This window comes from Aythya fuligula, chromosome 1 (assembly GCF_009819795.1).
Source record: "Aythya fuligula isolate bAytFul2 chromosome 1, bAytFul2.pri, whole genome shotgun sequence".
Classification (NCBI taxonomy): domain Eukaryota; kingdom Metazoa; phylum Chordata; class Aves; order Anseriformes; family Anatidae; genus Aythya; species Aythya fuligula.
In genome coordinates this window covers 46,983,286-47,011,153 of record NC_045559.1, presented here as the reverse complement: position 1 = coordinate 47,011,153, position 27,868 = coordinate 46,983,286, and the positions used below count along the sequence as shown (strand labels likewise).

Genomic DNA, 27,868 nt, shown 5'->3' with positions numbered 1-27,868 from the left:
AGCTCAGAAGCTCCCCATTCCCCTGCGGGGGTCTGGGCTGTGCTGTGATGGGGAGAGCAGCCCAGTGATCCTGCCAAAAGCACCCTGAGAAAACCCATTGGGGAAAACCCACCGGGTCCCTACCCTGCCTGCCAAGGGGGCCGCCCCGGGGCCCCCCTGGGTGCAGGAGGCGCCATTTCGCGCACCGCCCCGGGGGACTTTGAGCCGAGCGGCGGCCGCCCCCCGGCCGCCATTTGGCGCTGCCATGGCGGGGGAGCAGCGGCTGCTGCTGGAGAACGCCCGGCAGCTGGTGCTGGTGTGCGGCCGGGGCGAGAAGTACCTGCTGCAGGCCGGCATGGCCAGCCTGGCCGTGCTGCAAAACGCCAGCCTGGTGGTGGGACAGTGAGTGGCAGCGACGGGGGGCTGCAGGGCGGCCAGGTGCCCTCGCCCCCGGTGGGCAGTGTGGGGATGGGGTCTGGGTGGGGCGAGGCTTGGGCTCCGGTGTGTGCAGAAATGATTCCTTGAAGTGTGCGCTCGTAATTCCCATCATTTCAATCAGTGTCCTGCTAACTTACTTTTTAATGTGATGTGCACATCTTTAGCCTCTTAATGATAACTGCTTGCATGCTGCAGATTGTGACTGTCACCCTGTGCTCCGCTTTATTTCTAGGCAAACTGGCGTGAACTGGCAGCAATCACATAAACACTTTGTGCAATTAATAGAATCACAGTTAATGAATGCATGCGACTCCATCTCTTCTCTCCTGTTCCTGAGCACTCTGGCTGTGACCGTGCCTGCCTCTTGGCAGCCCTGCTGCCTAGCGTAGAGGTGCCCTCAGCGCGCTGCCTGTGATGACTCCCAGCTGCTGTCCCCAACTCCTGAAAAGAGCTGGAGAAAGGCGAGGCTTAAAGAACAGAGCCCAGCGGCTCCACTCGTGTGGTGAGGTGGAGCCTTGTGCAGTCAGTGCATGCCCCATGCCTAGCACAGTCTGAGATCCCCAGTACGATCCTCCAGATACACCCTGAGAAAATGCCCATTGAACTGAAGATCAGCCCCGAGCAGATTTATCCCCACAGCTCACAGGGAGGCAAGGGATAGCAGTGTCACTGGCTTCCTTGTGAAGAATGCCCTGCAGATACTTGCTGGAGGAATGCGTTACATTTGCTGATCCACACGAGAATAATAACGTTGTGTAGTAGAAGTTAGAACAGAGTACCAAGGTATCATCCTAAAGGAGTCTAAGGAGAGGACAAGACAAGTGTTACAGCAGCAAACTAGAAATGTATAGCATAACCCATCATTTGCTGTGCCTCCATAAGATTAGCAAGTCACCTCCTCTGTGCATCTTTAGTCCTGCTAACAGTTCTCAATGTTCCTGCTCTGCTGCTAGAGTTGTTGCTTCAGGGGCTCTTTGACCACTTTTGGATCTTGACCTTTAAAGAGATACAAGATTTCTTTGTTCATCATCTATTTACAGAGATGGTTATATAAAAGCTGTGGGCCCCGCAGATGTTATTCGCAATCAGTTTTCAGGAGCAACATTTGAAAGAAAAATTGACTGCACTGGGAAATGCGTATTGCCGGGTAGGTTTGTTTTGTCATATTGATGTAATGCAGAAAGGCTGCAAGTGCTTAGAGACAAAATACACATGTGAAGCATTCCTTGGTCCTTTTTCCTCTTCATTCAGTACTGGTTTGATAATGTGGTGGGGGATAGAGTATGGTACGTTCCTCATCAGGATTGTTGGAAGGGTAAGGTTGCAGCACTCAGGATATTTCTTTTGGCTTTATGGTTGAGCTGTGTCTTCTATTGTTTCACCTTACATCTGTATCGTAGATCACAGCTGTAATGTAGCAGGTTCTCTGAGTGACTTTTAAATCTCACATCTCTTTCTGTCCCCTTTCCATCAGCTGTTCAGCTGTGGAGCTTCATCTCTGTCGGTGCTGTTCATAGATAATTGGAGGCCCAAGGGCAGTACAGGAGTTTGTCACACACTCTGAAACTTTACCTGATTCTGAGCAAGTATATTGCATTTTAAACTTTCCTGGTGGTATTACCGCATGAGCTGTTAGACCTCTTTTATTTTTTTTTAAATGCACTTTGGCATTCAGTAGTGTTGGTTTCACAGCTCTTTGAAAAAGCTCCCACTGGAGCAAGTGGGCAATTGCTAGAGTAAGTGCTAGAGTGCTGAGCCCAGCATAAACACTTTGCTTTCTTCAGAGAACACAAATAAACTGTAGTAAACAATTTCAAAGATTGTAATTTATCACTTCAACAAATAAAACATCATCAAAACAACATGAGAAACCGAGCAAGTTTCCTGGAGACATTTTGGATTTTTCTTTCTCTGTAAACAGAGGCTTTGTAGGGGAGCTTCTGTTGTCCATTTAATTTGCTTACATGTTAATGCTTTTCTCCTACAGTGAAATAACTTGAGTGTACATTTACTTTGTTTTCTTTAGGCCTGGTAGATGCACATACGCACCCAGTGTGGGCTGGTGATAGGGTTCATGAGTTTGCAATGAAGGTAACAGCATGAAATTATAGAGCTGGATTTTTCTTTCTCTCTCTTTTATTTTTTTTTAATGCATAACTCTTTCTAGTGACATCTGTCTTTCATATGTAGAAAATAATGTAATTTCTGTCACGAAATACAAGTGAGGGAGGACGGCTGAGTTGTGAGGACTGATAGGCTGTAAGGGGAGTGGAACTGCAGCTTTTGCAGCCAGTCTCAGTGTACTTCTGCATTAACTGAAGCAATCAGGATTGTCACCTTTTGTTCCCATCTTAATCATGAAGTCTTTTTTCTTTCTTTCTTGTTTTTCCACATAAATGAATCTGTAAGGTAGAGATAGGTTTTCTCCTAGGGCCCAGGGGACATTATTTTTATGTAGCTTTTTACATCGTTTCTTTGCTTAGGTGGAGGGGAGAGAGAAGAGTAGAGAGAAGGAGGGAGGAAGGATTAATGGGGATATTTTTTATCTTTTTCTCTCTCACTGCAAAGATACTTCAAGGCACTTTCCATAATCACTTGGAGAGAAAATACACACTTAATGGCTAATTGTATGTGTGTGGTGGTGTTCTTGTTTTTTTTTTTTCTCCCAAGCTGGCAGGCGCTTCCTATATGGAAATCCACCAGGCTGGAGGAGGTATTCATTTTACTGTCGAACACACTCGGAAAGCCACAGAAGAAGAGCTGTTCAATACTTTCAAACACCGACTTGAACGCATGCGCAGAGCAGGATCTACTTTGGTTGAGTGCAAGAGTGGATATGGCTTAAATTTAGAAACGGAACTTAAAATGCTTAGAGTGATTGAACGTGCTAAGCAGTCCATGGATATTGGCATTTCATCAACATACTGTGGAGCTCATTCCGTGCCAAAGTAATGTGACTTAATTTTTCTTGTTCTTTGTCAGTGTTACTGCTTTGCATTGAAATTTGGTTGTTTTCAGAAAATTTTCTTCTGCCAAGCTTTCCTAAAATGTAACAAAGTATATTTGAAACAATATGTTTCCCAGTTTGGGTCTTCTTAAATCCTCTTCTGTTTTCTTCATATGCTCATGTCCAGAATATTTTGCTTGCATTTTCTTTGACCCATCAAACTTAGATTCTGCCTCAGGTTTTTATTCTGGGAAGAATTTTGCAGTTTTCCCTGATCTAAGGCCTGAATGTTCAGAGTGGTGGTCCTCTGCCTTTGACTGGCTCATGAACATCTGGGGCAAGTTACACAGTGAAGGTGGCATCATGCTTTGTTGAGCTCAAGTTTTCAATTCTTAATTTCCTGCAGCTTCAGTAACAGTGGAATATCTCAAGGGGAGCACATTGCCCACAGGTTTGGGGCTGGAAATTGCTCTTTTGAATGATTCAGATACAAATAAGTGATGAGCTTGTGGATTCTAGGATTTGTTCAACAGACATCTTCCAAGCCACATAAGCTCATGCCAGTTTCCTTTCATCATTATATTCCATAAAAGTGTCCTGTAGATATGCATAAATCACGTAAACAAAAGGTTAAGATCGATTTGACTGTTTTTACTTAAATCTTTCTGATTTATGTAAGTCTTAAAAAGTAACGCTTTCTTTTGCTATAGGTACTTAATGTTTGTTCCTCTCCATTTGCCCTTGCAGAAATGTTTCCAGCATTAGAACTTCTGGACTATGAATATTGCTGGTTCTTTAAGAATTTAACCTAAAAAGCAGGCTTAAAGCAGGGGGGCAAAGAAGTAACTGATTTACCATTCCTCTAGTCATCATTTTGAATTAAATTAATGATTTTGGGGCTATCTGATTCTATTTTTTTTATTATTATTATTAGTTTATTGGTAAGGCTTTACCGGGCCCATTTTTCATCTTTAGGAAGGAATTTTCAAAGTGATTTCCTGAGCAAAAGCCTCTTGCATTAGAACAACATCAGTTTTCAGTTTTGGGGCATTATGTCCCCAAAAATGTGAGATCAAGAATGTTTTGTCTTGGCTCTGGTCCTAATTTTTAAGTCCAAAGTCCTCCAAAGACTACTGAGCCCAAAGCAGAAAAGGGAGAAGGCTTGACATAGTAAGAGCCTGAGCAAGCCCAAGAACTGTTTCTGTGAAAGGTGAACAAAAGAAGGGCAGCGTGCCAGGTTTTACTCCGCTTTATAACTGCACAACCTCATTTGTAAATCAGAGCAGACTGGGGCTTCTTGAATTTACTGCCACTGTAAAACCCTGAACTCCCCCACATATGGCACTTGTGCAGTTCTGGTCTGCGCATGCTTTACAGCGCCTGAAATGAGGATTGAGCTGTCACAGACATTTAACTGTAGTATGTCACTTATCTTCAGATCTTAAAATTGCAAAATACTAACTCTATTACATATTTTGGGATTGTTCATTCTTTCAGAGCCATTTACCTATCTCTCCTGGGTTATCTTTTGTGTAATAGGAGGTTCATAAATGGTTCTGACATTGGCAGATCTAATCTCGGAAGGCCTGTCTGATTTAGAGATGGTTATCTAGCTATTGCTCTGAATGATATCATAAAAGGAGGAGAGGTTAAAAAAAAAAAACTACACATACCCTTTGAGCTTTGATACTTGCATAAAAATACTGCATGAATATCATTTAAGACATTAAAATAATCATTTACATATTTTGCATGGTTGTGTTTTAGGATACAATGCAACTGGGTCAGAATATATGAATAGGAAAGCAGAAGTATTGGTTTTTAAATGTCCCATGTCTTGGTTAGCATCCAAAAACCAACCTTATAAAATAAAGAGTAATATAGGCTAAAACTTTTGAATGGAAAGTAGCTCATGGTTTGAGCGTACATAAATTACATCATCTTTTGTTTTTTAATCTGAAGTTTGAGTGATTTGTATTTGCATCATTTTCTAAACGATCTGGTAATTGCATGTATGATTTGAATATTTGCCAAGCTTCAAAGTTTTTGTTCTTATGGCTCTGTAACATTTTATTTTCATTAGAGGGAAAACTGCTACTGAGGCCGCAGATGACATTATCAATAACCATCTCCCTAAACTGAAAGAACTCAAACTAAGTGGTGAAATGCATGTTAACAATATAGATGTGTTCTGTGAGAAGGGAGTCTTTGATCTGGATTCTACTAGGAGAATTCTTCAAGCTGGAAAAGATATAGGGTTACAGATTAACTTCCATGGTGATGAACTCCATCCGATGAAATCTGCTGAGGTACTTCTCTCTTAATGTTCAGTTCAGCCACTTTTGGTTTTGCGTTGCTTTTGTTAGACCTCAGTCTTTGAAAGAATTGCAGTTTTCACATCCAAGGTTTTCTTTTCAAATACTTTATGAAGTAGATCATTCATAGACAATGCGAATGTGCAGCCATTGTGCAGTTTTGGACCTGGAAGGAAACCCTGACCTGTGTGACTGACATGCACTGCCTAATCAAACATCGACTTCGCTTATCTTCCACATGTGATACGAATGGGGGAGGTGGCTATCCACCCAAGGATGACAAAAGAATAGTTTATATGCAACTGGGGAAATACTTTTTCCTCAAATGTACTGTTAGCAGTAACAAGATGTGCAGTATAGCACACTCAGAGGGTTGATTTAGCCAAGAATAGGCTCAAAACTATTTTGTTAAAGAAAGTCCGTCCCTTTCAATGTTTTACCATCATTTAAAGATTTCCTGTTTCCCATGAGTTCTGCTCAGATTATTCTCTGCTATATTTTCAAGAAAATCTTAATTGATCATAAAAGCCTTCTTGGTGCTTCACCACAGAAAGCAGCAGTCACACTGCTTGTTCTGCAACTAGTGTCAGTTCTGTCAGCACTTTTCTTCTGCTTACTTTGTGAACAGGAGTTCATAATGGTTTTATCCGTAGCTGGCCAATAGTGTACACGTTCATCTGTCAAAAACACCACTGAAGGTTCCCTTCCTCTCAGGTTAATACCTTTCTCTGATTAACTTTTCACGCAGTAAAGTAGAAAATAGTTTGTGTCTGCATTTCATTTGTTCTTTCAGGCACTCTTTATGATTTTTCTTTTAGTAAATTTGACATTAACAATGAGTTGTCTGCTCCACTCATTTGATAACAACACTGTTTGACTGAATTAACTGTTCACTGTTATATGACTCACCTTAATTGAGTAATTCTCCTGATAATTCCCTCAGCTTGGAGCTGAACTAGGAGCCCAGGCTATCAGCCACCTAGAAGAAGTTAGTGATGAAGGCATTGCAGCAATAGCAAGAGCTAAGTGTGCAGCTGTCCTTTTGCCAACTACTGCCTACATGCTAAGGTAAGGCCACTTGATTAGAGGAAAAACTTTTGTAACAACAAAAACATATTTGTGGCTTAGGGTCTTATGCAAAAATGTAAGCTTGTATCTGTCTCTTAATGAGCAGGCTAGATCACTGAAGGCAAATCACAAAGAGCTGAATGCTCATGTCATATTTCTGGTGGACATTCCCAAAAACGAGGCAGTACCCTACTTCTGAGAAGTCTCATGGTAGATTGTGAGTGGTTTAGTCAACACTAGAATTTAGCCCTCGTGATAGGCTGACAATAATCAGGCATTCATTTAAGAAAAGAATGACTGGTTTTCATCAACACATTTAGACTTTGAAAATTGAATTGGCTTCTTTTCAGGCAATTTTTATCTGCAGTGTTTGTATTTGCTGTCTTGCAGAAGTTTTTGCTGGGAAATGAAGCCTTTGGTTGTCTTAAGAGGTAAAAGACTGGGTAACGTAAAAAATTGGTATGATTTTACCCAGGCAATGCTGAGCAGAATTGGCTTAAATGCACTATTTTCCATGTGCAGAGATTTCAGATAAGCATAAATGGATCACTTGCTTCACTCTAGGTCATGAGGACCACAACCCAATAATGCCTTCTATTCTGTAAAGAGAAAAATCCTCAAACTGATTTGTTTTTTTTTTTTCAGTGGCCTGCTTTCTGAGGAGTTGGAAGGGCTTGTGCAGTTGTTATCTGTGTCATTCTGATCATGTTCACTTCTGTGTCTGTGCTTGTGCTCATATTTATGGTTAGCATATCCTGCAACACTGCTTCTGAACCCACTGGCTAATTGCAACTAAACGCACTGCCAGAATGCAGATCTTGGAGAAAACTTCAGGTCCTGCAGGTTGACCCTGGGCAGGGAGGTAAAGGAGAGACAGCAGAACCATATCTACCTGTGGAATAGGCAGCAGCTGTAGCTCACATTGTTCCAGAGAATCCATGCAGTGAAAGGTTTATAACCTCAGGATAAGTCTCAGACTGAGATAATGATCAGCTGTGAGTAATGGTAATGAGGCCTCATTTGTTCTGGTGTCCAGTGCACTATTTATTGAACACAGATCTCCCGTTCAAATATACTCTAAAAAGAGGAAGCCATGTTTGAGGTACAACAGATAACTAGTTAAGAGTATTAGAGGGCCAAAAGCTGCACGGCACTAATATGACCAAAAGTTGCTGTGAGTTGATGTGGTACATCCTTTGAGATGCTGGCCTCCCTCAGCTCCACTACTAATTATGAGACTTCAGACCTTACAAGGTCCTGCCCCTGCAGTAGTCCCAAGTTTTAAGAAAATCTGTAGCAGCCAGGGCTTCATATGATGACCAGAACTGGGCCAGAGAATGCAACTGAAGGGCTGCTTAATGATAAACATGCTCTCATTTTGGCCTTTGCTAACAGTTGTTTGCAGTATTCCTTAGTAGGAGTCTGGCAGTAGAGCACAGAGGACATGTGAGGACAGGGAGCAGCTTTTCAGACAAATCTTTTTAAACGCAGTTAACTCTCAGAGGGTCCTGTTGTGTACAGAACATGGTATTTTCTCATAAATCTGCTAGGAGACTTCTATAGCAAGAAAATTGTCTTATACTAAATAAAAGCTCTTCAGAGATCTTGTTTATTGTTCTTTTCTGTTAACTGCAGTGCTTTTAAAACTACTTTTTGAGTAGCTCTTGCTCTGTGTTTTCATTTTTATTGTTACACTGGTTTATTTCTGGGAATTATGGTTGGTGCTGCTGGTGTTACAGCAGCTCTGGCTAAAACTCCTTAGTGAGTGCCTTTCCTAAGGCTGCTGACTGTCCTTGCAAACACCTACCCAGCTTTACCAAGTGGCTGAACAGTTTTGAAACAGCTATTCCTGATACTGAAGTTGATTGTAAATGCAACTGTTCATAAGATCAGAGCTCAGCTGGTGGTTACTACAGAGGTACCTCCTGACTGCCAAGTAATGTAAACCAGGGACATCATGCTCATAACGTTAGTGGATTTTATCGGTGGTAGAAGGTCAGATCTATGAAGCTGGATTCCTGCATAACCCTGAAGTTACAGCACCCCGGTGGGTTGTTTATATAGAATTCAGTGGGAGCATGAGGCTTTTATGAAGCAGCTAGCTTTAGCTAGTGAAGCTAGCTATTGTTTGCATTAACACTGCTAAGTGAGAGAAATCCTATAATATATACAAATGAAACTCACACTGTCAAGTTATTTCGAATTGCCAGCAGAATCAGGAAGAGACTATTGCATTGGTTATGCCTCTGCTCGTGTTTGCAAGTCTGTCTTTGAAGCTAAAAGACTAGAAAATTACTTTTTTGAGAAATGAAGATTTTCACCTTGTAAATCCTTAAGTGGCTGAGGCCTGGATAAATACCAACATTTCAGTGGCCTGCAGCGTGGTGCTTGATAGTGGTTACTGTCACATGTTATTACTGCAAAAACAGTGGATCACAGTTTCCATTTATGCTGTCCATAGGGTGATAGGTAGCCAAGAGGAGGATTTGGCCTTTCATCTCCAAAGGAATCGATGTAACTGAATGCATGGATGTAGCCAAACTGAGTGATGACTTTTGCTCTTGTAACTCATCATGTAATAACTAAGAGAATTGTACTGACAAGCGTTTTTTTCCCACTAGACTGAAACAACCTCAAGCTAGAAAAATGTTAAATGAAGGAGTTATAGTTGCTCTTGGCAGTGATTTTAATCCTAATGCATACTGTTTTTCAATGGTAAGCTATCCCTAATACTTACAACAACACAAAATTACAAAATCTCCCGCTAGTATGACTTGTGTGTAGATCTTACATGCATAAAACATTCTTCGTATCCACAGAGAACTGCATGCGCAGCTTAGACAATTGCTCCTGCCTATTTATGTGGGTTGGTACTTTTTGCCAGAAATTCTTGAAACTTAAAGGGGGTTGATTTTTCAAATGCACTGAGGCTTCAAAAAAAAAAAAGCTTGCAAAGTTCCTGATTCCACATTTCTCATTTTGGAATTGGCAAGATTTACATCATGTGGGACAACTCCTTTTTTTGCATAAGGTGGGAGGAGAGTGCTGTGGGATTTGAGGCATAAACAACTTTATTTTTGTTATTGGTAACTCCCATTTTCTGCTTAATTTTCCTGCTAGCCTATGGTGATGCATCTGGCCTGTGTAAACATGAAGATGTCAATGAATGAAGCACTAGCAGCTGCCACCATTAATGCAGCTTATGCTCTGGGAAAATCAGACACGCATGGCTCCATAGAGATCGGCAAGCAGGGGGACCTTGTTATTGTAAATTCATCAAGGTATGTTCTTCTGTTATCATTTGTAATGTGATTTAACATAAGGGACTTAATTTTTCACCGGAAGGATAGTGGAGAGGTTAATGAATTCCTTGTGCTTTAAAAGTTATTTTCATCTGTAAAAAGGGACACTGCTAGCATTTTAGACCCACTTTCATTCTCCTTAATCACTCCAGTGGAAGATAAAGCATAATAGTTTTAGGGCTAATATTACAAATAACCCGTGCTTATTGACAAATTATCTAAATATAATACGTGTTTATTTTGTGGAAGGATTTCTGTAATGATTTGTACATTAGTTCATTGTATTCATGCAACAAGAGACCAACATGTAAATGTGGAATTTTGAATCAATGTCAACAGGGAATAGTGTTTTCCATGGTTTAAGCAAATGGTTCCCATGGTTTAAGCAAATATTTTGTAATTGCCAGGTATACGAGGTATGTGACCTGCTTTTATGCAAATAACAGATATTCTTAAACATCTCGTTGTCTTTTTAGGTGGGAGCATTTGATTTACCAGTTCGGGGGACATCAAACATTGATTGACTATGTTATAGTTAAAGGAGAAGTTGTCTATAAAAACGAGAGGTGTGGGATAACGAGCAGTTACTGAAGGAAGACAGTAATTTAGGAAGCTGCTATAATCAAATTGGCATGGAATATTTCAAAGTGACAGACAAATTAGATTTGTATTTACTGGTAAATTGATTGCCTGTTCATCTTGCCAGCCCTTTTATTCAAATAAATGTTACCATGCATTACCCATATGGTATATCCGCCGTCTGGTGCATCTTCATATCAGTTGTCCTTCTCTCCTTCTTTTCCGGTGCATAAAAATTATTTTAAACAAGCCTGTTTGAAATAAGACAGTTTTCTGTATATTTTTAATCTATAAAATTGTTATATTTGAGAAAAAAACAAACAAACACAGAAGACGAACAATCTATGAACGAAGAAAGGAAGTTGTGGGAAGCTGGTTGTCAGCCTCTTCTCACATGTAACCAGTGCTACAACTAGAGGGAATGGCCTCAAGTTGTGCCGGGGGAGGTTCAGGTTGGAAATGAGGAGACATTTCTGCTCAGAAAGAGCAGTCAGGCACTGGAACGGGTTGCGCAGGGGGGTGGTGGAGTTACTGTCCCTGGGGGTGTTTCAGGGAAGGTTGAACGTGGTGCTTGGGGACATGGTTTAGTGGGTGACATTGGTGGTGGGCGAGACAGTTGGACCAGATGATCTTAGAGGACTTGTCCAACCTTAATGATTCCATTATTCTAAACTAGGTAAGATTAACTGGGAAGAGTAATGTTAAGAAACCTGTAACAGGGCCAGGGTCTTAGGTATGCACATTTGGAATGGTGCTTGTTAGTGAACTAGATTTCTGATGAGGGACAGCAGTCTCATTCTAGTTTGAAAGCCGTCATAATCAGGTAGGAACTTTATGTCTTTCTGATCTCCCTGAGCACTGGGGTCATCTGTTAACATCTAAAACACGCAAGCCACACCATACAGTATCTTTCTTCGTGTTTGATTTCATTCTGGCTAGCCAACCAAATCATTTTATAAAATAATTTAATGGTGTTCCTGTCACTAGATATATTTTCCTGCAAGCAGATGTTGTACCAGATGTGGGTTTGAACTTTTGCTTTTATAGAACTGGGAATAACATCCGAAGCATGCTGTTGCACTGTCCTTTCTGCCTGAGACAGCATTCACAAATAACATTAATGCAGGCTGGTGGGGAAAGCTGTCAGAGTATTGTCACAGGCATTTCCAAAAAGCAGCGCACGGTCAGAGCAGTGCCCCTGAGCTTAGCAGTGCTACAGCATGTCCTGGCCATGCCTTGGTCCCTGGCAGCCCGAGGTGTGCAGTGTGACGGGGCAGAGCTCCTCACAGGGTGCCCAGCAGGTCTGGGTGCCCGAGGTGCTGTGCACCAGGGCAGGATGGAGGGAGGGGAAGGGCTGACGGCTGCACTTGCCACAGGCAGCTGTGAAGAGGTGAGTGGGAAGCAACACCCCTGGCCCTGCGACATCACTCCTCATAGCAAAGACAAATATGAGTTAAAAATTTTGCTTACATTCACGCTGTTTTGGTTCTGTTTTCCCACATGGGAGCTTAAGGCAGTAGGGCAGGGCAAACTGAGTGGCAGTGGTGGCAGCCCTAATATGAGCCCCAGGCTGTAATTGCCATTAATTGCTATATGCAATGGCAGAGCCTAGTGCCTATCCTCTGCCGTGCAGCGAGGCAGTACGTCTTCTCCAAAGTGCCTACAACATCTGCGGGACCACGCTGGCATAAGGAAAACCTCAAATATTCTCTTGCTGGACAGAAATAGTCACTTGTGGCCTGAAACTACTGACCTGAGGGGAATGTGCTCTCATGCACAAGCTCTGATGGGAATTTCAAACCATGTGCTTGCCTGATCAACGTGGCCAAATCCAGTAGCCATTTTGGAGCATGCCCCAGGGCTATAATTAGCGGGAGGTTTGCAGTTAGAGGATGTGGTTATCCTTCAGCAGCATAACTGGCTTAAGTGTTTCCTGATGGCCGGCTGCATGGCCCTGCCATTGCGTCCATGCAGCTGCCAGGGAAAGCATAGCGCATTGAAACACAGAACATTTCTTTTTTGCTTGTTGTTAATGTGGCTCATTTTGGCAATGACACTCACTGCGTTGGCTGCTGCAGCACGTGGATGTAGGTAGGAGTGGAGCAGGTAGGAGCTGCGCCTGCTGGTTTTGCTGTTGGGGAAGCTATGATGTAGCCATACCCTAAGGCTGAGGGCAAACGGATGAACAACCAGGCACATATCTCCTAGGGTCACTCTCGCAGCTGATTTTAATTAATAGCCAATTTCGTACAAAATGGAACAGCTTCAGCAGGAGGTTGAGATAGGCTAGCTGCAGAGAGCCCAGAGCTGGAGGGGTGGAGACAGACTTGGCACAGGAGGGAGAGACAGGGGCCAGGGACAGAGGGGGCCGAACTGGGATCTCACACACATGGGTGGGTACCCTCACTCCCAGCTCTACGTAGTGTTGGGCTAAGGGCCCAGCACCACGCTCGTGTTTATATCTTGATGTGACGAGTCAAAAGTCACCTGGCTCTGCGCAGGGCAGGACACCCTGCAAGTCATGTTTTCTCCTGGCCAGGTTCAGTGTCTCCCTGCCAGCTTTCCAGTGGGTGTGAATCCTGTCCTTGGGGCACATTTATCATTGCAGGTCCCACCCAGAGACACATATGGGTGGCCCCAAACTAGCAATTAAACTGCTTGTGCAGCATAGCTGATGGCCAGGGAGTTTTTTTTAGTCCATGCTGAACCCACACGTGGCTGTGGTTATCAGGCCTGTACTGCCAAGGCTGATGTTTTTTAACTGGTCTTTACTTGTTGTCACTGTGCTGTGATGTGAAGCTAAGTCCCGAGTCCTCCCTTGCAAAATACATAGCCTGTGCCAGAGGTCAGTGTTGTAACACAGAGCACGTTACCACACAAGTTTCTCCATGGTGACAAGGCCCTCTGCTGCCAGACGGATGCCCAGGAAGCCATGGAAGTGCAGGTCTCCAGCGCTGGTTCACATCCATACCACCTCTTCCTCCCCAGAGTCTGTACCCTTTCCAGGCCCCATTGCCACCTGTCCTGCTTATTTCTAGGCTAAAGCTTTGTTTCACTTTTTCATCATGACAGGAAAACACATTGCTACAGCTGTATATGAAGCCTCTCTACTTTTATTGCAGATGTGAGCCCATAGGTCTTGGAAAGCTGCATTAAATGTAGTCCATCATCAGAACACAACGTATTTGTTCTGGAGCAATGATACCCATAGCATGTTCTTTTGCACACAGCTTTTTTGATTTGTGAAGCACCTGTTCTAAAAATGCTCTCATTACACAAGAATTTGTATACCTCACGTAAAATTTGCACAGTGCTGGAGGAGCGAGAGAGAAGAATTAAGTGTCAGAGATAACTTTGCATGTGGCAGAATGAAGGGTACTGCAGCAGTTATCCAAATGAAAAAGGAAAAAGAGGTGAGAATAACAGATCTCAGCTGTTCAGTATCCTTGGCACACATAAAGAGAAGATAAGCAAAGAGCTGACAGAACAAATGCAAGAGACACTGAATAAAACATCCACTGGTTTCAGCAGAAGTCTGAATATTTTGTGTTCAAAAGCTCAGGAAGTTCAGTCAAATCCACACTATTATGACAGAGCTGTCTTTCACATGTGAAGAAACTAGTGAGCCATTTTTCTTCCATTGCTATGTGCTCCTGAGTGAGACAAACAGTTCTTTTGGGTCATCCGAAGAAACCACTCTGATTTTTGGTGAAACAGCCATACACAGGGAAGGTCCTGGAAAGGGTCTGCTCTGTACCTGAGGAGAGCAACTATTAAAGTTCGTTCTGATGTGAGTGGTCGTGGCCAATATGTGTTTTCTTTGCCAGTGATCCTAGGGAGAAGGCTGTTGGTGAACCAGGTCTTGACTCAGGGATGTGTTCTCTCCTGTACTTTTCAATGTAAGGTTTAGCTACTTCCCACACCTGTGGAATCATAAAGTGAAACAGGATTGTTAGAAGGAAAACTGAAGAATACTCTTCATACTCAGTTAGACATCAATACTCGAGTTCAGGAAACCTTGTGGGAAAGTTACTGGGATGCAGCTGAGAATTAGAGACCTGCATAAATAAGCTGTAGGTGATCAGCAGAACTAGCAAAGCAAAGAGTGGGGCTTAGGGAAGAGCATGTGGATGGAGTTGAGAGAGGACAGGAAAAGACAGCTCTGGGGGGATGAGATGAAAGGATTCAAGATGAAAACATTGCATCTTGTCTTGTTAGCAGGCAAATGCTTGGTGTACAATAGTTGGGAGAGGATCACTGTCACTAGTTACCAAATCCCTGGGTCATGAAGGGGCCAGGGAAACAAAATGACAGCTGATATGCCTAAAGAAAAATGGAAGGGATAGTGTCTGGTATTTAAGGCAGACAAGGAGAGGAAAATGTTCTACAGTCTCCTATGTCTCTTCTTTCAAGGCTGTAAGACAGATGGCTGCAAGGCACAGTCTTACAGAGGGGGGACTGTGATCTCTCATTTGCTTATGCTCACTGATTGTTTATTATTTACCTTTTAAAAACAAGTGAGAGATGTTTGTGCAGTCCCATAGCTGTACAAACACTTGGCCTGGTTTAGCGCTGCTAAGGCCCCTGCTGTTCCCTCATGCACCTCCCCTTACCTCTTCTAGCAGCCTGCCAGGCCCGAGGGCCTCATGGCTGGGCAGCATGCTACCTGGGGAATGAGGATCCCTGTCCGGAGAAGGATCCCATTGGAAATGGGATCCCGTGGATATGGACAGGGGTGTGGGACCCTGCCCTCAAGCAGCTCCCCGCCAGTTTTAGTAATGTAAACCATTTATTACACAGGACCGGGCAAATGGGCGCTGTTCCTGACTCCGGCCAGTGACCACAGCGAGGGACATCCCCAGAGCAGAGCCGTGGCGTGCCCCTGAGGACAGAGCACACCGCCCCCGCCAGAAGCCAACACTCGCCTTCTGCTCCACCAGCAGCCTGTGAGCCGCTTCGATGTCCGGGGCCATGAAGCGGTCCTTCATCCAAGGCCTGCAACGAGACCCAGTGAGAACATTGGCCAAACATTAACCACCAGCGGCAGCAGGTCTCCAAAGCGGCCCGTGACCTCTGCCTGTCGCGTTTATCTGATCTTACCTCACAACTGAGCGCACAAGGTCGTAGACCTTCTCCAATGGCGTTGTCGTCCTCAGAGGGCGTAGGAATTCAATGCCCTGGCAGGCAGCGAGCAGCTCGATAGCCAGAACTAGGGAATCACAACAGCAAGGGGGGTCCTATACCCATAAATATCACTTCCAGGGTATCTTGAATACCCCAAGTAATGGGCATCATGAATCAGAAAACTTTTTAGGGCTGAGATGAACAAAGGGGACTGAGCTATAGAAAGGCTTGGCTTATGAAACTTTGAAGGAGATTATTCTTTCTGGAAAAGTTTGAAACTTATCTGCCCACCTCAGACCTGATGATTATGGGCATTAGTTCCTCAGTCTCACGAGCCAACTCACCAAAGGAGCTGGCTAAATCAGCTTGATCTAGAATATATTGTTTCTCAACACAATGTTGAAACATGTTTCTCAGACTCACTAGTCTGCACGTGAAGAATGCAGTTCCATAAAACTAAGTCTTTAGAGCACTCACATGTATAAACTTGAGTGGGCGAATGAGTTTAGTGTTTGTGACCTATGTATTACTCTGTTCTTCCACTAACAGCTGACATCTGTATCTAAGCACATCACCTGCCAAACAAATAAATAAAAGGAAAAAACAGAAAAGCAAGAGAGCAATCTGTACTTCAAAGCAAGAGATGACAGTTTTGCTGAGCATCCTGTAGTGAGTAGTTTTGTTTCACAGGAAACACTTAGCCCTGGATTTACCTCATCTCTATTCCAACTGCTTGTAAAAGTATATACTTAATAAAATATTTTTAAACAGTTCTTTCAGATGCATAGTTCTGTCAGCCTTTTTTCTAATCATCTAAACATCTAAAAAGAATGGCATTAATATCTTAATCCAGTTAAATATATAAGGTTTGTATGGAAGTCAGTGTTTTAATGTTACCTTGTTCCACATGCTCAATGACTCTCAATGCTTTTCTTGCAGACCATCCTCCCATGGATACGTGGTCCTCTGTAGCAGCACTGGTGGACAGAGAATCCACAGAGGAGGGATGGCACAAGGCTTTGTTCTCCGAAACTGCAAAAACCCAATGCAGTGAACGTTGGGCAGAAAGGGCAGTGACACCAGAAGCAACAGCCAGCCTGAAGCAAAGAGCCCATCCACCACCACAGACTGCAGTGGAGAATACAACAGCTGCTCCTCTTTGGAGAACACATCAATGTTTTAGCTGAGTTGTTTGTAATAAACACCTTGAAAACTACCACCACATCTGAAAACAGTCACCAAATACTGGTCTTTAGATAGAAATATTAACCAAAGACAGAAAGTCTGCCCACTCCCCACCACGAGCCCCTGGCCTCAGCACCGTGATGGGCTGGGAGGCAGGGCTGTCCTCACTGCCATGCTGGAGGCTGGGGAATGCCCTGGGGTCTCTCGGGTGGCAGACACAAGCTGTAAGTGTGAGGCCTGTGAGCAGAGCAGATGCCCCTGGCACCTGGAGCCCAGCAGCAGCTGAGGTCTGCAGCCATCACAAACTCTGTCTGGCCAAAAGGAAAAGTTGCCAGCCTTCAAACATAGCAACGAGTCCTTCAGCTCATATTCCAGTCCCATTTCCCAAAACAGCCTCTGGGCAGAGCCATTTTATTGCATCGATTTAGCTCATTGACTGTTTTTCTGTAGGGTATTTATCTACTTATTATCCGACATCCTCTGTTCCTGACTGTTTGCAACTCTTACTTACATTTTACCCTCTGCTTGCAGCATGTTTATCTTCATGTGGGTTCGTGCGTCCCTGAACTGTAATATTACAGAGGCCAGCATGCTTGTTGTTGGTTTAGTCATGAGTACTAGAGGAAAAATATACCAGTGCTTTTTTTTGGTGTGCTCCTCTGATACGCAGCCCTGGAAACTCCTGTGGAGTTTGCTGCTGGTGTAGATACCTGGCCATCAGATGGAGACACTGAGTGATAAGGGTATCAGCCCAGCTTTGACACAAGTGGTGTCCCTATGAGAACTGAGGAATGAAGGTGCCTCCACTTAGAGACCATACCTATTCAAACACAGGTTTGGTAGAGTGGCTCAGACAGATAGAGTGTGTTGCCTGCAGAGCTTGCTGTGAATTTTACAGCCTTGTCTGAGCTGATTTGCAGGCTGCTGGGTGCAGAGCTCTCACTGATTTCAGCTGGAGATCATGTGCTGGCAACTCTGTACACAGAGGACTCTCTGCCAAGCCCATCAAGATGCAAGCATTCCTGAAGTCCACCTATGGGTTTGCATGCTCAGAGCACTAAATTTGCTCATGGGTCAGTGCAGAACAAAGAACCCTGAGCTGAAATAATTGCAGCTGCACTGAATGCTCAGACATCGCACCCAGCCAGCTCAAAGCATGTGGAGAAGAGAAGGAAAACAGGAGTGAGATCCTTTGACAACTACCAAATTACAACTGCCTCAGTGTAAATTGATCTTTCTAGCTTGCCCTATTGGTACTAGTTAAGCACTCACCCAGGGCAGCTGCTGTGCAGTGTGCAATCATGAAGCCGGAGTTCAGGCCTCCTTCGGTGACTAAAAATGCAGGCAGTTCACTGAGTGAGGGGTTGCAGAGCCTCTCAATTCTTCTTTCACTAATCGCAGCGAGTTCATGCACACCAATTGCCAAGTAGTCCAAAGCCTATAAAAGACGTCCTCATTAAATTAGGTGACAGGAAAAAAAATCAGAAGCTATAATGTCTTTTTTCTCTATATGCTTAATTACCTTTGCAGGATATTCACCATGAAAATTTCCTCCAGAAATGGTCTCTGCTCTTTCAGCAAACACCATCTTTAAGGAGAGGTTAAGGCACAAATATGAATTAAATACAGCTTATGTGAAAGATATATATGAGCAATCAGAATATCTTATCTGAAGATATGTTTGCACTAGTAGGCTTTTATTTGCACATACACTGTATCACAACTATGTACTTTTCAGAAAATGAAGGCCCAATCTCAGTTCTCCAAACTTGTAGACAGAGTTTTGACATGTATTTTTTTCAAATGGACCGCATGAAAAGAGGTGTTTGATTAGGGGGTGGGATTATTAGGGGTACAAAGAAACACATGTGTTTGAATCCCAGCACAATTTCTTAGTTACCTGATAGATTCTCTCCAAGGCATGTACAATTTTAGACAGGTAACAAGCAGTGATGCATGTCAGCTATCAGTGGGATGTTACGTGTAACATCTTCATAATGCTGAGGAGAATCCAGCCTTGCTCAGTGCCAGCACAAAAAGTGTGCCCACAGTTTACCAGGCTGAACCGTGAGGAGGTTTACCAGTCATGTATGTTTTGTCTGCCTTCCCTGACGGAATGCAAACCTTGCCCTGGAATGCAGGTCTCACCAGTGCTGCACCACCAAGTGTTTCATACAAGTTACCATTCATCTAAGTGCATTTGGTTACCAAGTCCCACCTATCTACATATGCAACAGAAGCATATGGATTATTATCTAGGAAACCTTAACATGCACTAGACTGAATGCATGGGTGGTGCCCTTGCCCCAGCACACACTTGCATGCACTGATGCAGATATGGGGAAAGGAAGAGAGGCTGACATTGCAGCCAGTGGTAGTTATTGACTGAAACCAACTAGGAATTTTTTGCCTCGTATACAAATAACTACTTAGAAAAATAAATAAATAAATAAATAAATAAAGGACAAGTAAAATGTTACCAAGAAATAAATTCATAAAAAGATACAGGGTTGTCTGTGGCACTGTTGATTTCAGTCATCATGATGTCCTTCACAAAAGCGATTGTATCGTTTACAACTCCATGGACCTAGAACAAGACATTAGCACCTGAGCTAGATTGGACACTTAGTTCATCCTCGGGGGTGCTGATCCACTTGCATGTGCTCTCTTTAACTCATGTTAAAGCTCATGGCATTGTGTTCATCCAGGATGATTGACAGCTACCTGAACAATTTATCTCTCTGGCTGGAAACACCTTTCCCCAGTTCATGGTCTTAACTTCAGTGCAGAAGAAATACCCTCTAAAGCCTACAAATGGGAAAACCAGTGCCTTCCCCCTGCTACCAGTATCCGATCTTTTTCAGACCCAAGCACAGCATTGCCAGATACTGCCTGAGGGATGTGTGCATGGGATCAGCAAATTACACATCCCTATTAATATTAACTTTGAAGTAAGGGAGAAGCAAAATAAAATCTCTTTCTCTAGTGGTGTCAGACAATGCACAGATGACAGTATTTTTGAGGTGGGCACTTTACCATCATTTTTCTCTTTTTATGAAAGGAAATAAATTCAGTTTTTACCTGAGGACAGCAACGCATTGTGTACGCGTCCTGAACTCGGTCACAAAATCGATGGCTCTCTAGAAGGAACAATGGGATGAAAAGCAGATACTCCTCACACAAAAGCATAGGTGCTGCAGTTGGGAGACCCAGCCTGTCCTGTGCAACTTGGCAGGGTGAAGGTTGAGATTACTCACCTGCTATTTCTGATGGATGGTGGTCAGAATCCAGGAGGGACCTGAATCGAAATGCCACTTCAGCCTGCCCTTTGTGTGGGCGCACAGCATGGATGTCTAGTAAGACAAATCAGACTGATAAGTTTTGCCTCTCTCCAATGGCTTTAAGCAAACAGTCAGGAAAGGTCCAGTACCCACCGGTATCAAAGGCCTTAGTTGTACCCTTCAGGACTTCAAGCGTAAGGGCAGCGACTATGTCTGCTTGCCTAGCAATAGCACTGGCTCTTTCAACTGCTTCACATCCCAGCGAGGTGATCATTTGTGTCCCGTTGATGAGGGCCAGACCCTTCAAAGAGAGAGCAGATGTTCAGCGAGTTCATTGCAGCTATTCCACATGCTGTGATAATTACCCATCTCAGGGATAATTCTCTTTCTTGTATAAGGCATGTAAAGACCTTTGCTAAGCTCCCTGGGTTGTCCTGAAGAAAATCATAAAAAGCACAGCTTGACTGGGTATCTTTGCTACATAAATTGTCAATTTTCATGACCCTACTAAGTTATTATAAACACCTTTGGAACTCCAGTGGTTCCAAGAAAGAGGTTTATTTAGTTCATGTTATTTCAAATTTTAAATCTTTTCCAAGTGCTTTGGAAGTGGAATGTTTAACAGCATTATTATTGATTTTATTTGTGTTATTATTATTATTTCTTAAGTCATTAAACCAAAGAAGTTAAGAGCATGGGTTGTGCAAACAACAATGATAATAAAGAAATAGAGAGTTAAAACAGAATTAAAAATTATCACTGCTTTCAAAGATTTGTTGAGTTCAGCTAAAACGAACCACAGGTTTGTTCTAAACAAACATGAGGCTGATCTCAGAATCACAGAACGGTTGAGGCTGGAAGGAACCTCTGAAGATCTTCTAATCCAACCCCCTGCCAAGCAGGGTCACCTAGAGCAATGGGAGCTTGCCGTTTGACTTTAGGAGACACTGAGTTTGGCTTCTTTCCCCTGAGTTTTACAGCTTCTGAGCCCCCTCACCAGCCCTCTCATCTGCTGCATTGCCATGTAAACTTTAATATTTAAGTGAGATTCATCTCACCCAGTTTTAACCAATCTAGAAGACAGATATCTGGTTCAAGTCAGTCATTTGAGCTCTTTCTATGGTCAAAGGGCTGAGAAGCACCTTCAGAGGGCTCAGATGAAGACAGATCTGAATACCAAGCCTCTAGAGACAGCAAAGTGAAGAGCTGATTGGCAACCAAAAAGATAGGTCTGCACTGGTGCTGCAAGGGATAGATCTACTAGTACTGTGTGCATTGCTGTGGCTATCAGCAAAAAGAAGCCTGTCCTCATCAATGCAATACTACACCAGGTTCCACTGGCCTGGAGACACACGGGACGGCAACTGTGATAACTTCTGCCAATGAAGGGTCAGGAGTGGTTGGAAATACAGGTCTGTACCAGTTACCACTGGCAAAAGGACTGGATTCTACCAGTGATATTGAAATGGGGGTAAAGATGGAGCTTATTTTTCTGCTGTCCTGAAGCCCTGCAGTCACAGCTTCTCTGATAGCTGCAGTTGCCACGTAGGTGGGAGTTGCAATGGGAACGCTGCCATAAACCCTGCTGGAGAATGGGGTCTTTGGTATCCCTCCCTGTGGCTGACTTCAAATACTCTTCTGTAGCTTAATTTAAAATGACTGTTAATTAATTTCAGGCTTACATAGCAAGTATAAAGCAACTAGTGATTGACTAAGCTTGTTTTTCATCAGCTGGCATCATTACACTTTATTACCTCTTTTGGTTTCAAGGTAATTGGTCTCAGACCATGGGCTTCCAGGACCTGTGAAAGAGTTTAATGAAAACATAATTAATGATTTTTTTTTTCCCAGTAATTCAACCACCAAAACTATAAAATCTTAACTGTTTCCATAAATGAATTAACAACAAAAAAAGTCCCCAAGTGAAGGAAGAAAAGCAGTTTTATATTATGAACATTTTAGGTTAATTTTTCTGCTGGGCAAAATAAAGGACAGCATTTTGGAGCTTCTAAACTATCACCTCATTTCCCAGTTCCATAAAGGAAGGCAGTAACGTGAGCACCAACGTGAGATACTGTCACAGCCCATGAACAGCTATCATGTATTATCTCATGGGAAAGAGTAATATGAGAGAAGGCTGGAAACGCCTTGGGAAGATGGTTCTGCCTACCCCCTACCACACAGCAGGTTTGGCTTGGTATAAACTGTTCCCTTATAGATGATTCCCTAACCCTTCCTATAGAAAACCTCCGGTGGAAAAGAGCCCTACTCAGTTTATTCTGTGCATATCTGTTCCATAAAATCACTCCTGTGGGAAATGGAGGAACGGTGTAACCTTGGTTTTGATAAGAGTCCTCTCAGCCCTTCCAGCTGAAGAGGCAACAAACCTCAGAGGTGTGCAGTTGGTCCCAAACCACAACAGATCCTCTTTTCTCTGGAAATGATACAAGGAACTATTTGGGCAATGGCAGAAGCAGGGAGAGTGAGAGAGAGAAGGTGGGAAGGCTGGATGATCTCATGTTGAAAATATGTCCTGGGGAGTCTGCCTTCAATTCCATTTTTGCTACAGAGCTCTACCAGGAGCCACCGACTTGAAGAACAAAGCTCTTAATTTGTCTACTGCCCCGTTTCCCCTCCCATCAATTGTTTCCTGCATTTCCAGGGAGATGGGCAAAAGCTGAGATGGTGATGCTCCAAATATTACATAGGTGATGCTTCAAATATTACATAGATTCATAATAAAGGTCCCTCCAACATCTGAAAACAGAAGGTCTGGCACATGCTGGCCTCCTTCCTCCCTAACTCCTCTCTGTGTACTTCTACAGCCTACCATGATGGTATAATTATCAATCCTTTAATAAATCTGGTGGATAAATATTATGAATAAATATTCATGGATAGGAGTGTTAGGATTGACAGAACAAGCTACTTTGAAAAACGTCAGAGAGGCCAGACTTGGAGATGTTCAACGCTAGATCAATCTGCTGCTGCATTAGTGACAGGGTAACAATTAATTAATTAAAAAATAATTATATTATAATCTAGTTATAAATTATATTATAATCTAGTTATAATCTGCATTATGATACTATGAAGTGATATTTCTTTAGGACTTAATAACATGCTGGGCGTTTGTTTCTGGTCCCCTGTCATGTGGGTTACTTGCTCTATTCTCATGGATCCACCTTCCTCAAGGTAGAGGATGAGCTGTTAAACACAACCCAGTCCCAATTCAAACTGGTACACAAAATCTAAAGACTTTTAAATCTTACGTATTTAGCATCAGCCCAGCCACTCTTTGGGGACCACATCTTTCCTTCTCCAATTAATCCCAGAGCAAGATGAGAGAGGGGAGCCAAGTCTCCGCTGGCCCCAACTGTCCCTTTCTCGGGGATGTAAGGCAGGCAGGATGCTAGAAAGAAAACAAAAAACAAATACAACTTCTGTTAGAGCTTCCCCTTGATATGCTCCTTGGAAAACAGAGAAGCCAGCACATGAAGATGGTCACAGTAACATCTTGTAATGGTTATCTGTTATCAATAGCACCAACAGGACTACTTGTTGTGCAGACAGGTTTGTCCATACTCCAAGAATGGCTGCAATTTATAAAGAAATTGACTCCCTTTTGAATTCAGTACTGTAAGGAGGGGGGACCACAGCTAGGGGTCTATAAGCACATGGCCAGGCAGCTAAAATGCTGCTCTTAGCTTCCCATCACAGGCTGACCACCAGCCAAAGGTATCTGACCATTTCCCACTTCACTAAACACTGAGTACCTCCTGGAAACCATCTCCAAACCCCTTTCCCTTGCCTCATCCCTCTGGGCACTGAATGCGTGGAAATGAAGAAATAGAGCCCAGGGAACCTGTTTATCCTCAAAACAAGTCCTGAACAGGGAGCAGAGGTGCTCTTTGGTCACCACTGCCACTGTAGCACGTCTTGCCAGAAGGACCATCAAAGAAGAGCCACCAACAAAGAGCAGAGACACCCCTTTGGTCTCCCTGCTGTGGTGTCCATCAGGGACACTCTGCTTCAGCTGCTGTGACAGCTGTGGTGGCAACGTGCACTGCTGACCACGCTCTGCTGCGGGTCTGCCTGGTAGGCCTGCTCGTGAAAACTTGGGCACCTCTCAGGGATCTACTCACAAAAACAGGTGCATCTGCTCAGCAAACACCAATATGAGCAGAAAGTATGGAAACAGCTCTCACTCACTGCTGGCCTCAGCCTGTTTGTGAGCAGGGAACCCTTCCTTTTATTGTGTGCTCACAGCTTTCACAGCAGAAAACATAAGACATACAATCAGGTTTGCACTTCAGACTGTGGGTGAACCATGATCTAAATCATCCATGTTTGGCTTCCATTTCTACCAGAAACCTCTTGCTTAGCCTTGAGCTCATCACTGGGCTCATCCTCGGGGGCTCTTTTCCCAAACTCCTGCCTGCGCCATCTCAGCCTCTCCTGCTGCTTCTGCTCACCCCTGAGTTCTTCACTACAGGAATGGTCTCTAACCATGAGCCTGGGTAGGAACAAGTCCTGATCTCTCCCAGCTACAAAGTCAAATAAATAACATACATAGCTTGACTCACTGAGCTACATCCTTTAAAGAAAGAGTTAAAAACAAAAAAAAACAAAAACAAACAAACCACACTACCAACAATAACAACAAAAGAGAGGGAAGCTTTCTTTCAGCATCTTTCTTTACCATTAAATGCTTCGATAACTTGCTGGAGGGTTTCTAGGGAAATTCCGCTGTACCCTTTTGCTAGAACATTGATCCTCAGCGCCAACAGCATGCGAGACCTCTCGGGGGTCAAAGGTTTCCCCACACCTGAAACAGTAATGGGCTCAGTTACCCACCTGCTATCAACAGCACAGGGAAGGGAAAGCACCAAGCGATTTCTCATTACCTGCAGAATGTGATCGAACCAGGTTCACTTGAAGCTCCCTATGAAGACAAAAAAAAGAGTTACATAAAAAAATAAGTTTTTGAAATTCAAGTTTTATTTTGCACAAAACAGAAATACTAAAGCAGCCCCCTCTCATCTAATCGTAAGCATGCAGTGTAGAGCTGCTCCATCTTCTTTCTTTCCTCAGAAGAAAGGAAGAAGAGAACTGCACACATAACTTACATAAGTTTACTGTTTGGAATGACAGTTCTGGCAAACTTCCCAAACCCTGTGGTGATTCCATAAACAACTGCAAGAAACACACATTTCTGGGTAAGGAGAGAGCCTGAGACAGTTTTCATAGCGTCTGACAAAAACAATTAATAGTTAGTGATAAAAATATTTACCTGTCTGTTCCTTTACAATCCTTTCAATTACTTCTCGCGATCGTTTGACTTTAGCTTCAGCTTCAGGTGTGAGCTAGAAAATGAGTATTTTTATGCATTTTTGATGTAATTTTATCTATTACATCATTTAATTCTAATTGTAGAAAGATAAACATGACTTTTTGCCATGTTTGTTCAGAATCTTTACCTTTATCTTGTAGAGCCCCTTTCCCAAACTGACCAGGTCCTCCGTTGTTAAGCTGTTGCCATCTAAAGAAATATACTACACCAAAGAACCACCTTTTAGTTTGGGATACATATACAAATAGAATTGCTTAATGATCACAGTATTAAAACAACAACAACAACAAAAACAGCAAAAGCTCAGCGATGGCAGGAAGATCATGCATGCTCTCATTCATAAGATAGGAACACCATAATAAAAGTGCAATGAGCAAATCACAATTTAGATTCCCAGGCCCAGCAAACCTAACAGCCACTGATCTCATGAATATTGCAGTGGCTAACTCTTCACAAGCTCTGAAGAATATGAGGACCATTACTGAGTTGTAAGACCATTGGTAATTCCTACCTGTTCTGGTTCTCGGTATTTGCTATATCTGAAAGTTACGTAAAGGAAAAGAAATGGCAAACATGATGTCAAAAGTAGTAGTGTCCATTCGATTAAAACTGGCCATGTCTTTTAAAAATGAAGGAACACTGAAAGAACATGGAAATCTAGAAAATTATGAATCTGGAATTATAAAAAGTTCATGGCTTGCTCAAAAAAGGATACAAATGAACTCCTTCCGGCTGAGACGGTATGAAATCTGGAGACATTATGTCTCCTTCTATAACTAGAAGAAATATCCAAAGTAAACATGAACAGGATTAAACTCTACTCTAAGTATAGATTAATATGTTATTCTTTACAGTACACAACAGTAAGTATACTAATTTGCAGTCATCATCACCAAACATATCTGTATGCCTCTAGGAAAATAATTAGTGTGTATGTAGTTTATTTAAGGTTATCTAAAGACAGAAACAGGAGAGCCCAGTCCTTGGACATATGTTCCATCTCCTGAACAATCATAGAGAATATAAGACATCATATACAGATGATACATACAGCACCCTGTAGTTTCTAAACGCTAAATAGTTCTGTTAGAATTTACATTTTGGTATTTTTCCATAAAAATCTTAGACACCATCTCTGATGCAATTTTAGATCACCTAAAACACAGCTTGCTAACTCAGGTGCCATTGCAGTCATTTCGTCATGCATTGCCTAAGGTTTTGCTTACCAACTTCAACAAATTCATTGTCCTCTAGGGCATCCTCCACTGTGTCATCAAGATCCAGCAAGCCAAGACCCTTGCACCTTCGAACATAAAATTTTACTTCTTCCACCGATGTAAATCCTCCGTTATCAGGCTTGTTTTTCATGTACCGTCTCACAGCTTCCCTTCCCAGCCATCCAACTGTGTTAGCACCGTTGAGGCACGGCACTGCCAGCCATTCCCCTCGGACATGCACCGTGTATCTTGGCATGCTTTCTCTCCAGAATTGCTCCTTGCCTGAAGGGCTGCAGTGCGAAGCAGCCTTACATTTACCACACCACAGCCTGAGAGCGGTATCCAGCCGGATTCTGGTGTCCCAATCAGATCAAGGCAAAAATCCACCCCCAAAGATCCCCACCTTTGTAAATAAGTGAGATCGATGCGTTCAGCTGACTTCAGCCAATGAAACCAAACCAAGGGAGCACACCCTTTTCCTGGAAAGGACCAGATATCCCCCCTCTTCTGATCAAAACATTGCCTGCGAGAATCTCTGGTCATTTGGACAGTGCTGTAGCAGAAGCCTAATTAGATTTTGGGAGTGAATGAAAGGAACGGTGTAAGTTCATAAACTGAAAGAGAGAAAAAATTTTTTCAATGAATTTTTCCACTAGAAGTTGTCACCCAGAGGGGTAGCAAGAAGAGAACTGAATGGCTCACTAAGTCCTTAACACAAAAAAAGTTGTAACAATTTAGGTAGGTTTTCTACTGCTTTATTTTAAGCTATCCTGTTTCCAAAACAGCCAGTATTTTAGTGAGTTTATTAAAAGATGACTGACACAGCATTCATAAATATGTAAACTGATTTTTGAGCCTCAGTCACACAAGAGTTAATTTTTCCATCACTTTTAATTAATCTACTTAGACATATGTAGTTCAGAGCTGAATAGAAGAACTCGGCATACCTTGAACAACTAACATCCAACAAGGTACATTCATGCCTTAATTTATATTAGAGCTGCTAACAGGGAAAGATTAATCTCCTGGTAAAATGCATCTTCATCTACTTGAAAGCTTATACTAATCAAAACGCAAAAC

General features: G+C 42.9%; 2 protein-coding genes across 2 annotated transcripts; one reads left to right on the top strand and one right to left on the bottom strand.

The window, feature by feature from the left end:
* The first annotated feature begins 244 nt into the window (after window positions 1-244).
* On the top strand, window positions 245-10,640 carry AMDHD1 (amidohydrolase domain containing 1). The gene is made up of 9 exons (XM_032202745.1): window positions 245-381; window positions 1,458-1,564; window positions 2,444-2,508; window positions 3,088-3,365; window positions 5,448-5,673; window positions 6,623-6,747; window positions 9,369-9,462; window positions 9,868-10,028; window positions 10,526-10,640. Exons 1-9 carry the CDS (start codon window positions 245-247, stop codon window positions 10,638-10,640), a joined length of 1,308 nt encoding a protein of 435 aa, XP_032058636.1.
* Window positions 10,641-14,401: 3,761 nt separating this feature from the next.
* On the bottom strand, window positions 14,402-27,044 carry HAL (histidine ammonia-lyase). The gene is made up of 20 exons (XM_032202733.1): window positions 26,798-27,044; window positions 26,287-26,347; window positions 26,083-26,110; window positions 25,699-25,773; window positions 25,512-25,584; window positions 25,348-25,414; window positions 25,126-25,163; window positions 24,921-25,046; window positions 23,491-23,630; window positions 21,973-22,020; window positions 20,372-20,519; window positions 20,195-20,290; window positions 20,019-20,077; window positions 19,444-19,524; window positions 18,460-18,525; window positions 18,210-18,375; window positions 16,650-16,784; window positions 15,729-15,837; window positions 15,554-15,623; window positions 14,402-14,551 (listed from the first exon to the last, which is right to left on the bottom strand). The coding sequence occupies exons 1-20, from the start codon at window positions 27,042-27,044 to the stop codon at window positions 14,402-14,404; spliced, it is 1,983 nt and encodes a 660-aa protein (XP_032058624.1).
* Window positions 27,045-27,868: the final 824 nt, after the last annotated feature.